This window comes from Danio rerio, chromosome 15 (genome assembly GCF_052040795.2).
Source record: "Danio rerio strain M-AB ecotype USA chromosome 15, GRCz13ab, whole genome shotgun sequence".
NCBI classification, from domain to species: Eukaryota; Metazoa; Chordata; class Actinopteri; order Cypriniformes; family Danionidae; genus Danio; species Danio rerio.
In genome coordinates, this window is record NC_141035.1 from 34,265,756 (window position 1) to 34,277,533 (window position 11,778).

General features: G+C 40.0%; 1 protein-coding gene across 1 annotated transcript; it reads left to right on the forward strand.

Annotated features, from left to right (window-relative positions):
* Positions 1 to 3,737: 3,737 nt before the first annotated feature.
* Positions 3,738 to 5,031, forward strand: or30bt4 (odorant receptor, family 30, subfamily BT, member 4). The gene is given in 2 exon segments (NM_203469.1): positions 3,738 to 3,771; positions 3,891 to 5,031. A coding segment is annotated over 1 exon segment (957 nt). The 5' UTR covers positions 3,738 to 3,771; positions 3,891 to 3,925; the 3' UTR covers positions 4,883 to 5,031.
* Positions 5,032 to 11,778: the final 6,747 nt, after the last annotated feature.

Sequence of the window (11,778 nt, forward strand, 5' to 3'; positions counted from 1 at the left end):
ACTGAGCCGAGGCTCGAACCAGCGACCCAGCAACTTTCTTGCTGGGAGGCAACAGCACTAGCTACTGTGCCACTGCTTCACCCATCCATGTGTAGTTAATCTTTATAATAAAGTTAATGGACAATAAAGCTAATGAAGCCTGTCTTCTCTTCCTTCTTACTGTGGGTGTATCTGGAGGTTTAAGCACAACTGAGTAGCTGTTTTTAGTTTCATTCATCTTTCTATTTTATTTAAAGTCAGGATAAAAAAACTGTAGAATTCTTGTTTGCAGAGATAAAAACTCATTAATTATTTAATTACACCAATAAGATTCTAGAAGGATTGCATAGCTACTAACTGAGTGACAGGTAACATTTGTAAGTGGTTGCACTTACAAAAGGGTGAGCAACCTCTGTTGTTCCTCATGAAAGGGGTGAGCACTCGGTCAGAACTGAGGATTACAGTGGAGGCGTATCCATCGCTCCAGGCCCACAGACCTCCTACTCCTCCACAGCGCACCCCATACAAGGTTCGAGTATTTGGGACAGACCATTCCCTGGGATTCCCACGCTTTTGCTTAATGACACCAGAGATCAGACACCCAAGATGGCATCAGAGGACAAACAGTCAGGTTCATATGACAGTCCGGGCCCACTACCATCCTGCAGGGTGCATTGTGAGGTCATGGTTCTTGGTGCTTTCCAAGGCTGCTTCGGCAGTAGAGCTGGAGATGGCTTGTGCCCCAGTGCCACTGAGAGACTAACAAGAGGGTGCGACGAGGGGGCTGATATTACAGGTAAATCCTCCCAGCCCCTCGTCCTTTTCTTTCCAGTAGCACCTGAAGGAGCTGCGCTCTGCCAACTCATAGGCATTCATAAGTCCGTTTTCTTACTTTTACTGATCGTCATTTAGCGATCTCCCAAAGTGTCGTTGACACACGTCTCTGTTCCTTACTTCGGGGAATGTGGGCATAACTAGGATGCATAACTAGGATGCAAATGTAATTTATGTTTTGTATACAACATTATAGCAAGTGAGTTTGCAGTGATATTGAGAGGAATAAAATAGAGTAATAAATTATTTATTGGGAAAACTTTTTTAGGAGATGTCTACTTTTCTTTCCTGGAGCACCGAGTGAGCACATGCAGGTTTGGAGGGCGTTTTTCTCTGCCTGTCCTTCCTGGCCTTTCATCCTCACCTCCCTCGATGACGGGATGGTCACCCAATACAAGGCTATTCCCAAGGTGGTGGATGCCGCCACCAGGAGGGGTAAGCTAAGACCCCTGCCCAAGGCATGTGTGTTACCTTTGTCTCTCACGGCCAGAGCCTACACTGCAGCTGGCCATGCAACATCTGCCCTGCACCACAGTACCAGCACAAGCGCTGCCCTGGCTGCACAGGACCAAATCTTCCCTAGGCTGAAGCATTAGCTCTGTACAGTGGCCAACTATGCTCTCATGACTACCAAGTCAGCCGCCTGTGTCCAGGGGAAGATGATGGACACACAGTGGTCCAGGAATGTCACCCATGGCTTACCCTGGTAGATATGCTCCACGTCAACAAAGCTCACTTTCATGGCAGGGCTATGAAGACTGCTTTCTTCCAGCTCTCAACCTTGGTGTACTTTTCCACAGGCCCCGAGGGTGTAAGAGGATGGGCTCCTTTCTCTTGCACCTCCAGCCTCTTTACAGGATCTTGGGAGGAACGTAAGAGCTAATCTCTTATTTTCAGCTCTTCCTTGGTATGCGCCGCTTCATAGAGTGAGCACTCCCAATGCTGAAGCTGCCCCACAATGGGTGCATCAGCGATTGTTTCCAGTGATGCTACTTGCTCGTGCTATCAGCCTGTTTAGTGCTGCCCAGCTCAATGTATCGGCTCATCCGGATGGTCAGACTCAGCTACACGATTACATACAGCCATACAGCCTCTCGAGTTTACGAGTGTGTATTTTACGGTGGTCTCGCTTAAACAGATTGCTGTCCTCCTGGCGAAGAATGCAATCGAGTCAGTCCCTCCAGCTGATATGGAGAGTGTAATGCTTCCCATACTTCTTCATACACTAAGAGCAGTGACTTATAATCAATCCTATCTGCGCATTGTGAACCGTTATCTGCACAGGATGCTGGTCAAAATGCTCATGCAAAAATGTATCCCACATTCCGTCCATCTGCCGGATTAGTTGCAGCTATAATCCTGAAGGATGCTTTCTCCCATGTCTTGTTCTGCCCCCGTTCATACCTGTTCTCTGTGCGTGTTTGGGGGCAGAGCATGGTGGTACAGGGTCCTCCCCTTCAGGCTGTCTCTGTTTCTGTTCGAAGCTCATAGGGGGTGTAATATACCTCTTCGGCTTGCAGTCATCTGTATTTTTGTCTATTCATTGATTGGCTTATTTAGCATAGTTTCAGAATTAGTCAATTTTGCACAGGGACCTAATGCACCAGCTCTAGTTTATAGGCATTCATTGGCCTGTTTTCTTACTCTTACTGATAGCCATCTAGCAATTTCTCAAAATGTCCTAGACACACGTCTGCATTCCTTCCTTTGGAAAACGTGCATTCAGAATGCTGAGACCCCTGCCCAAGGCATATGGGTTATTTCACGGCCAGAGCCCACACACCAGCAGGCCATGCTGCATCTGCCCTGCACCACTGTACCAGCGCAAGCACTGCCCAAGCTGCAAAAGAGCGGTTCCTACCCAGGCTGATGCATAAGCTCCATAGGGTGGTATACTATGCTCTCATGACCACCGAGTCGGCCTCCAATGCCCAGGAGAAGATGATGACCACAGAGTGTTTCAAGAACGCCACCCTTGGCTTAACCGTGTAGATATGCTCCCCGTAAACAAATCTCACTTTCTTAGTATGCAGAAATCACAGGCTGGCCTATTCAGTCACACTATCAGGAATTTATTCAGGAGTCCTCAGCGGTGAAAGAACAGCTGGGCACGATGGGGCAGGTCATCTTTCGACGGGCTATGATGACTGTTCCCCCGTCGGGTCAATCCGTGCTGGCTGCTCCTCACCAAGTGGTCCTACCCACAGCTCCAAAATCCACTCAGCCACCACAGCCCGTTCCACTGGCAATTGACTGTGCCGAGCCCTCCACAAGAAGACGACGCTCCTGTTAAGTCCAGTAAAGAGATGGAACGAAAATAGGAGCAGAAACGTGCATCTCTGTTGCCACATCAGCTGGGTCTTCAGCTAATAACTGAATGTTCGTCCCCTTCAGCGATTGTAGTCTGATGCGTTCTCCTGCACATGCTGGTTATAAACTTGTAATGATTAATTGCCAGCACTTGGAGGAGGTGCATTCTGCCAACTCATAGGCATTCATTAGCCCATTTTTTTACTCTTATTGACCGTCATCTAGTGATCTCCCAAACCGTCATTAAAACACGTCTCTGTTCCCTACTTCGGGGAACGTAGGTGACAGATATAACTAGTATGTAAATGTATTGTATGTTTTCTTTATGTTTTGTGTACAACATTATAGCAAGTGGGATTGCAGTGATATTGAGGAAAAAACTATGAGTGATAAATCAATTATTGGGAGAAAAAAATTTAAGAGATGTCTACTTTATTTACCTCATTCACTTTAACAGTGAGTACTAAATTTGTGGTTAATGCTCAAAGTCATGATGAGCTACTTGATGATTTTGTCACAGTCCCCAGAGTAACTGCATCATCTGTTTATCAGGCCATGGTCTTCACAATTAACATGATATAAAAAACTGAGACCAGCACATCTCAGGGTAAAGAGCAGAATGCACTGTAGTTACAGCCTGTGAAACAGGTTTGTTTCTTTTCATTATTTATGACAATTGATATGTGTTTTTATGGTTATATTATATTATAATATACAGTATATAAACTTTATTTGTATTATGAAATAATGCATTTTTTTTCTAATAGAAGATGAACAGACTGTACTGATATTCATCATCTCAATGGAAAACACCAGCTTTGCAAAGGATTTTTTCATAGTCGGCTTTCCTGGACTTCAGCCTCATTATTATGGCCTTGTATCGGCACTTCTGTTCTTTGTTTATTTGTTTACACTGATGGAAAATGGTGTCTTTTTCACATTGTTTGTGATAACTAAGAGCCTTCATAGGCCTGTATATTACTTTGTTTTAAATCTAGTTGTGTGTGATGTACTATTCAGCACCACAATGTTACCAAAGATAATTAGCAGGTATTGGTTTCAAGATGGAACCATTTCATTCTTGGGGTGTTTTGTTCAGATGTTCTTTGTGCACTATTTAGGTGGTGTTATTTCAAATGTTCTTGCAGTAATGGCTATAGATCGCTATGCAGCAATCTGTTATCCACTACAATATCACAACATCATGACAAATAGAAATATTCTTATTTTGATTCTTGGCTGTTGGATATTGAGTCTAGCAGGACCCCTAATGCTAGTCATTCGTGCTTACCCTCTCCCTTACTGTGCAGAAAACACCATTATACACTGTTACTGTGAGCATGTGTCTGTTACTACACTCGCATGCACCGACAGATCACTGTATAGTATTCCAGCCCTCATTTATGCCCTGGTATTGCTGATGGGATCCTTTGCTATCATTGTTTTTTCTTACTGCTCCATCTTTATTGCAGTTATGCGAATTTCAGGTAGTCAAGGAAGAATGAAGACTTTCTCCACCTGCAGTCCTCATCTCATGATAATTGCGCTCTATTTTATACCCAAGTGTTTTTTGTATTTGTTTGGCAACATTGGTGTGAAGTTCAGCACTGATTTGCGAATACTCATTAATGTGATGTCTAATTTGCTTCCACCCATGATAAACCCCCTCATCTATTGTTTGAGAACAGAAGAGATCACAAAGATTTTAAAACGACCGTTTCAAAATAAACAAATCGGTATCCCTTTACAGCTGCTCTAAGATTATTTTCGGATTATGCTGGACAAATTGTAGCCAAGCTCTAAATCATATCCCCATGTTACTAAACATACAACAGACTGAAGATGTATTAAAAGAAAAAAACATGTAGAAAAAACATCATGTATGTAGAGTAGAAATAATGCATGAACATATGCCATATAGCATTTTATCTATGGTTCAATGCTTTATTTACTTCTATTACTTTATTATTTATCTGCTGTAAGTTCATAGATAATATGCAGCACTGCTTATACGTTTCACTCAGTTCTTTATATTCAGTTGAATTATTAGTGCAAAATGTTACCAAAATGCCATAAAACTACATCATGTTTTAATTTTATTTTGACCCATGCCAGTTTGGTTGTTAATAGGCTGTAGCCAGCCACACAAATATTTATATATGAAATGTACTTATTGAGCAAAATCTGTGCAGAAATCTTTTTAAAAAGGATCACTTTACTAGGCCTACTATGTAAAACGTAATTTTTCAGAGTGTTCAAACAGTGGTGTGTGTCCACAGTGTATCAACAATACAAATAATAAACAAAATGGAATGTTATTCGAACTTTATAGTGTAAAAAAATACACTTATAGTGCCCTATCATACATCCGGCGCAATAAGGCACAAGATATGTTTGGCGTGATTTGTTGCTATTTTCAGACCAGCAAAATTCTAATTTTCGTTTTGCACCACGATGTTTATATAGCAAATTGCTATTTTGAAGAAGGGAAATAGACTGAGCCGTTGACCAACTAAAAGCAGGTCTAAAGTCCAGCGCAGAGCATGTTACTTATGCACCTATGTAAGTCCAAACGCTTACACACTGCTTAAAATAATAAAAGATTAAAATTTTACAAACATTATTTTCTACATAAAAACCACTACCTCCATGGTTTTTCATTTCCCAGGGAATTTTTATCAGTTTATTCATGAAAATTTGCATTTGTATAATGTTATTATTATTCACAGTTGCATTTATTCTATGCATATTTATATCTGTTTTAATAAAAAAAAGATTAGATTTGTCCACCTGTCGAGTTTGGCAGACTTATGTGTCATTAGAAACTAGTTAACAAATTAGAACTGAATTAAGAAATAGCTTTGAAACAAATCTTTGCGCTTAACATACAAAATTAAATATGTATGCTAATGGATAGCTTCAGTGGAGTGCGTAAAACATTGTTTCCTTACTCCACGAAAGTAAAGGAGTAAAGAGTAAAAGTAAAGAGAACGTAAAGAGGCCTAATGGAGGAGGCTCGTTCTTTATCTTCATGCTGCAGATTGTTTGTTAAACTGATTTCTCGCTAGTGAAGCATTCAGTTTTTCCACATAAAAAAGTCTGCCATGTAAATAGCAAATGTGCATCATGTAGGCTTGAGCGATATTATGGTAATATGGTATACCGTGGGATCTAAAATTAACAACAGTGTCAGTTTCAACACCGTTATACCGTCATAAAAAACAACGCACTTAAATTGGAGACAAGTATTAAACTATAAATATTATTTATTTAATGCCTACAAATGTGTGTATGTGATTGTCATCACAGGACAGTGTGGAGGAGAGAGAGAGAGAGAGATGAGGTAAGATGGAAAATCGCGCACCAAGTGACCTGCAGTTTGGCAGTATTTCCGATACTCTATAAAATTTGACCAAACGAGAAGGGTGACGTGGTAAATACGAGAGGTCTGCATTCCTGCTGCTGTACGGCGGGGGCCGAGTGATCCGACCAGATTTCTTGTGGTGCGGGAATAAATTTCCGAATAAAGTGCAGGAGCGGTCGGTAACTCTGGTGTGATTTCAAAGAAAGCAAGTGTGTGGTTTAACAATATCGCTCCCGAGCAAGCGAGCACGCGTGCAACCTGTGTGTGTGTGTGAGTGTATGAATGACAGAGAGCGTCCTGCACAGATCTCTGATACGAACAAGACAAACAGGTGACCGCGAACCTAAGGTCACATATATGGTTTTCAGTTTCTGAATTGTTTAGGCACAAGCCAACAGCTTGGTGACGCTGTCTGAGCCTTACTTCATTTTTTTTTTATTATGACCAGTAATACTGGATACCGAGGTAAAATAGGGAGGAGGTTTGACGGTATCAAAATTTGGATACTGCCCAAGCCTAGTGCCATGGCCTTATGCATACACTGAAAAAAGTGATTTTTGAGAGCGGTAAATATAATCTGTGAAAACCATATAAAATTTACTTGATTATTGCAGCCAACCAAGGAATTTAAAAGTAATGGGTAAATTCTACATATGCTACCCATTCGTCAACAGTAACAATCATCACTTTGATAAAGGCAGTAAAGTATACCCTTAAACCGTGAGTTTATTTGCTTGAAATTGCGCATGCGTCAGCCCGCGTTTTTGAGTGACTGGGCGACGCTGGATCCTCTCAACGGCTGCCATCGAACAGCAGAAGTTAAGGTAAGCTCAATTTAAGGTCATTTTTGAAATTATGAGATATTACACATCACTTTTATTTTGCGTTCATTTGTTTAAAATGTCATTACTTGAAATTAAAGTTTGAAACTGTCGCTGGCGTCACCATGGCCCGGCACACACCAAGCCAACAGCCGGCAGTTGAGCAACGTCTGCCCGTCGGTCAGGCAACTTGGTAACTTATGTTGTGTTTCTTGCGTCGGTTTGATGTGTTCAAATACACAAACTGACCCCAGGCTAGAGGTCTGCATTCCTGCGGCTGTTTCGCGGGACCCGACCGGTTTTCTTGAGCACGGGAATAAATTTCCAGATAAAACGCAGTAACGTTAGCGGTCGGTAACTCTGGTGTAATTTTAACCGGAGCGGGTGGCCTAACTATATAGCGCTCCCGAGGGAGAGAGAGAGAAAGAAAGAGAGCGCATTCGCCGTGCTGTGTGTGGGTGTGTGTGTGTGTGTGTGTGAGAGAGAGAGATAGAGAGAGAGATTACATTTGAATGAGAGAGAGAAAGAGAGAGAGAGAGAGAAAGAGCGCATCCGCCGTGCTGTGTGTGGGTGTGTGTGTGTGTGTGAGATTTTTTTTTTTTTTTTTGATTTTTTACAAAAAGACTTTATTACATCAGTTTTTCATTTCACAAATTTAACTCCACGTCAAATCAAAACACAACTCTCCTTCCACCACATTACAAACAGCATCCCCATAACACCACTGTTGTGCAAAAGTTTCAACATTATTTAAGGCCTTGTAATACTTAAAGTCTATTGTAACTCTGGACCTTACAAATGCTTTAAAAACTATCAAAATCTCTTGACCATGTACATTATCTATTTTGTTTCTTCTTGTAATAAGTATAGCAAGTTTTGCTTGACCAACTAAAAAATTAATTAACTGCCATTTCATTTTTTGTTTCTGACTATAGCCAGCACCCAGAATAAATTTAGATTGAGTAAAATTCTCTCCACATTTAAGGAAAACTCTACTCAACATGTCAAACAATTGTGTTAAGCGTGTACATTCCAGATAGCAGTGATATACAGTCTCTCTATGTCCACAAAAAATACACTTGTCATCGACACTAGAATTAACAACAGATATGAAAGCATTAACTGCCACAATGCCATGCAAAATCCTCCATTGTAAGTCCCCCACACGTTTTGTCAATGGTGGTTTATATAAAACTCGCCACACTGGTTTTTCCCCCTCATTTAAATCGAGTTTAGTTCTCCACACTGTATCATTCCTTTTGTCTAGAATTTTCTTATTGTACACTTTCACAAAGCATTTATACATTGTTTTACCCTGCATCATAGTTAAATTCACATCTTTTACCCCTTCCAGTTGTAGCAAAAGTCCTGATGTCCCTTTAAAGTCTGGCGTAAGACCAATTTTTGGAAAGGGATCTGCTTGATTCGGGATTATTGACCCGTCCTTCAGTCCTTTTAGCAACTCCATATCCTTTTCAGTTAGTCTTTTTTTCCAAAGTTCAATTATCTTTGCCGTTTGACGAGTTGATCTCTGTCTCAGCAAATTGGTAACCGCATCCACATTATTAAGTTCAGTCCCAGCCACATCCACTACGTGTTTTAGTTGAACAGTTCCAGAGGAACACAATATTTGAGTAAGTCCCAACATGCTCTCATCCGTTATATCAAGCCTGGCTCCTTTAACCAAGGGTTCTTCAAGTAACCAGAACAAAGAACATGTTTCTTCCAGTCTGCAAAGAGAAAAGAGTCTCCATACTTTAAAAAGTCCACAATAGAATGAAGGTAATCCGTTCAAACAAATGTTCTTGGAATCCATTAAAAAAAGTACAACGTCCAATCCAAGACCTTCAACTCTTTGCAAAATTGTCTTAGCTGTCGTTCGCCATACCAAATCAGATCCTTTTACGAGCTTTTGAATGAACTGTAGGCGAAAAGTAGACAGCCTACTTTGCAGATTCACTAAGCCCTGCCCTCCTTCATCCTTGGGCAGGTATAACACACTTTGAGGTACCCAGTGCAGCTTATCCCAAAAAAAGTTTACAATAATTGACTGCAATTTTGACAAAAGGCCAGCAGGTGGATCGATACAAGACAATTTATGCCACAATGTTGATGCCACTAGATTGTTTATCACCAGCACTCTTCCTCGAAAGGATAATTGAGAATGAATCCATCTCCATTTTTTAAGTCTGCCCTCTATCTTTTCCACAATTCCCTCCCAATTTTTCTGTTTTACAATTTCGTCACCAAGATATATCCCCAAATATTTGAAACCACCTCTTTTCCATCTCATTTGACCAGGCAACTCTGGTAAACCTTCTTCCCATTTTCCAATTGCCAAGGCCTCACTCTTTTCCCAATTTACTTGAGCTGATGAAATTAAACCAAAATTCTTAACCACAGAGACCAAAACATCAATATCTTTTTGACTGTTAACCAAGACCATTACATCATCAGCATATGCTGACACTTTATGTTGAGACTCTATACAATGTAATGATAAACCCTCAATCCTGCTCCTTAATTTAGCTAGCAATGGTTCAATAGCCAGGGAATATAACATCCCTGAGAGCCCGCACCCTTGTCTTATACCTCTGCTAATATTGAAGGGAGCACTTAAACCACCATTGACTTTTAGCATGCTTTCAACATTATTGTACAGCACTTGAATCATTTTTATAAATTTAGACCCAAAACCAAATGACTCTAAAGTTTTCCACAGATATTGATGCTCAATTCTGTCAAAAGCCTTTTGCTGATCAATCGATATAAGTCCTAAGTCCACACCCATAAAGTCTGAGATATCCAAAACATCTCTAATCAAATGAACATTATCTAAAATAGATCTACCTGGCACACAATAGGTCTGATCCATATGAATAACTTGTTTCATTACATCCTTCAGTCTGTTGGCCAAGGCTTTGGAAAAAATCTTCAGGTCAGTACATAACAAACTTACAGGACGCCAGTTCTTGATTTCCTGTAGATTGCCTTTCTTAGGAAGCAGTGTGATAACTGCTCTTCTGCAACTATAAGGTAAAGAGCCCTCTGCCAAACTCTCATTGAGAACAGTTAGCAAGTCCTCACCAATTACAGACCAAAATTCCTCATAAAACTCCACCGGGAGTCCATCAATACCAGGAGACTTCCCACCCTCCATATCTTTGAGGGCATTCAGAAGCTCCTGACTAGATAAGGGTCTGTCCAGTTGCACTTTTGAGTCTTCAGCAATCTTAGACAGTCCTTCATAAAAACTGGCAGATAACAATTCATTTTCTTCACATTCACTCTTAAACAGTTCACTATAGAACCTTACGGCTCTCCGTCTTATATCACTTGCGTCCGTCAATACCTGACCATTTTCAGCGCATAAGGAGTGAATGTACCTGCATTGGCCATTTTTTTTCTCTAGACTGAAAAAAAATTTAGAAGGAGCATCCATTTGTGTTAAATTTTGGTACCTTGACCGCACCAATGCTCCTTGTGCCTTTATACCAAGCATATTCGCTAAAAGAGATTTTTTGGACTTTAATTTCTCAGCTTGTCTTGATTCTATTTTAAGTTCAGCCAATCCTTGTAAATCTATAATTTCAGACTCCAGTTTTCTCATAGCTTGAGTAATATCTCGGGAAACATTGAAAGCATACTGTTGACAAAACAATTTTATTTCGGCTTTTCCACAATCCCACCATTGTCTTAAATCACTAAAACATTGCTTTCTTAATTTAAATTGATCCCAAAAGAAACAAAATACTTCTTTAAAATTCAGATCACTTAACAACGATGTATTAAGGTGCCAAAAAGCGCTTTTAACTTTAACATTTGCAATAAAAACCTGGCATAAAACCAATGAGTGATCAGTAAAGCCAACTGGTACAATTTCACATTTTCTCACAACATTTACATGATGTTTAAAACAATAAAATCTATCAAGTCTAGCCATTGAAATAAAATTCTCTCTTGTATGTAACCATGTATATTGTTTCACATTTCCATTAAATTCTCTCCATATATCACATAAACTGTGTGTCTCTATTAGTTCACGAAGTACTCGACTTGAATTTGCATGAGGCTCTACATGATTCCTGTCTAATCTTTCATTTTCGGTACAATTAAAATCTCCTCCCAAAAACACATAATCATCAGTTCTACAGTTCTGTAATAATGTATTTATGCTATTTAAAAAAATAACTCTTTCTGTACCATTTGTAGGAGCATACACATTTATAAAATTTATCCTATATTTTTCAAATTCCGTCTTTATTATAACAAGTCTTCCAGCTATTACTTCTTCTATTTGATAAGATACAGGCAAAAAATGTTTAGCAAACAAAATAGCACCACCACCTCTACTAGAACTCGTATGTGTTAATACTACTTTTCCTTCCCATTCCTTTTCCCAATCAATGGTATTGCTGCAATCACTATGAGTTTCCTGTACATACATTACGTCTATATTTTTATGTTTAA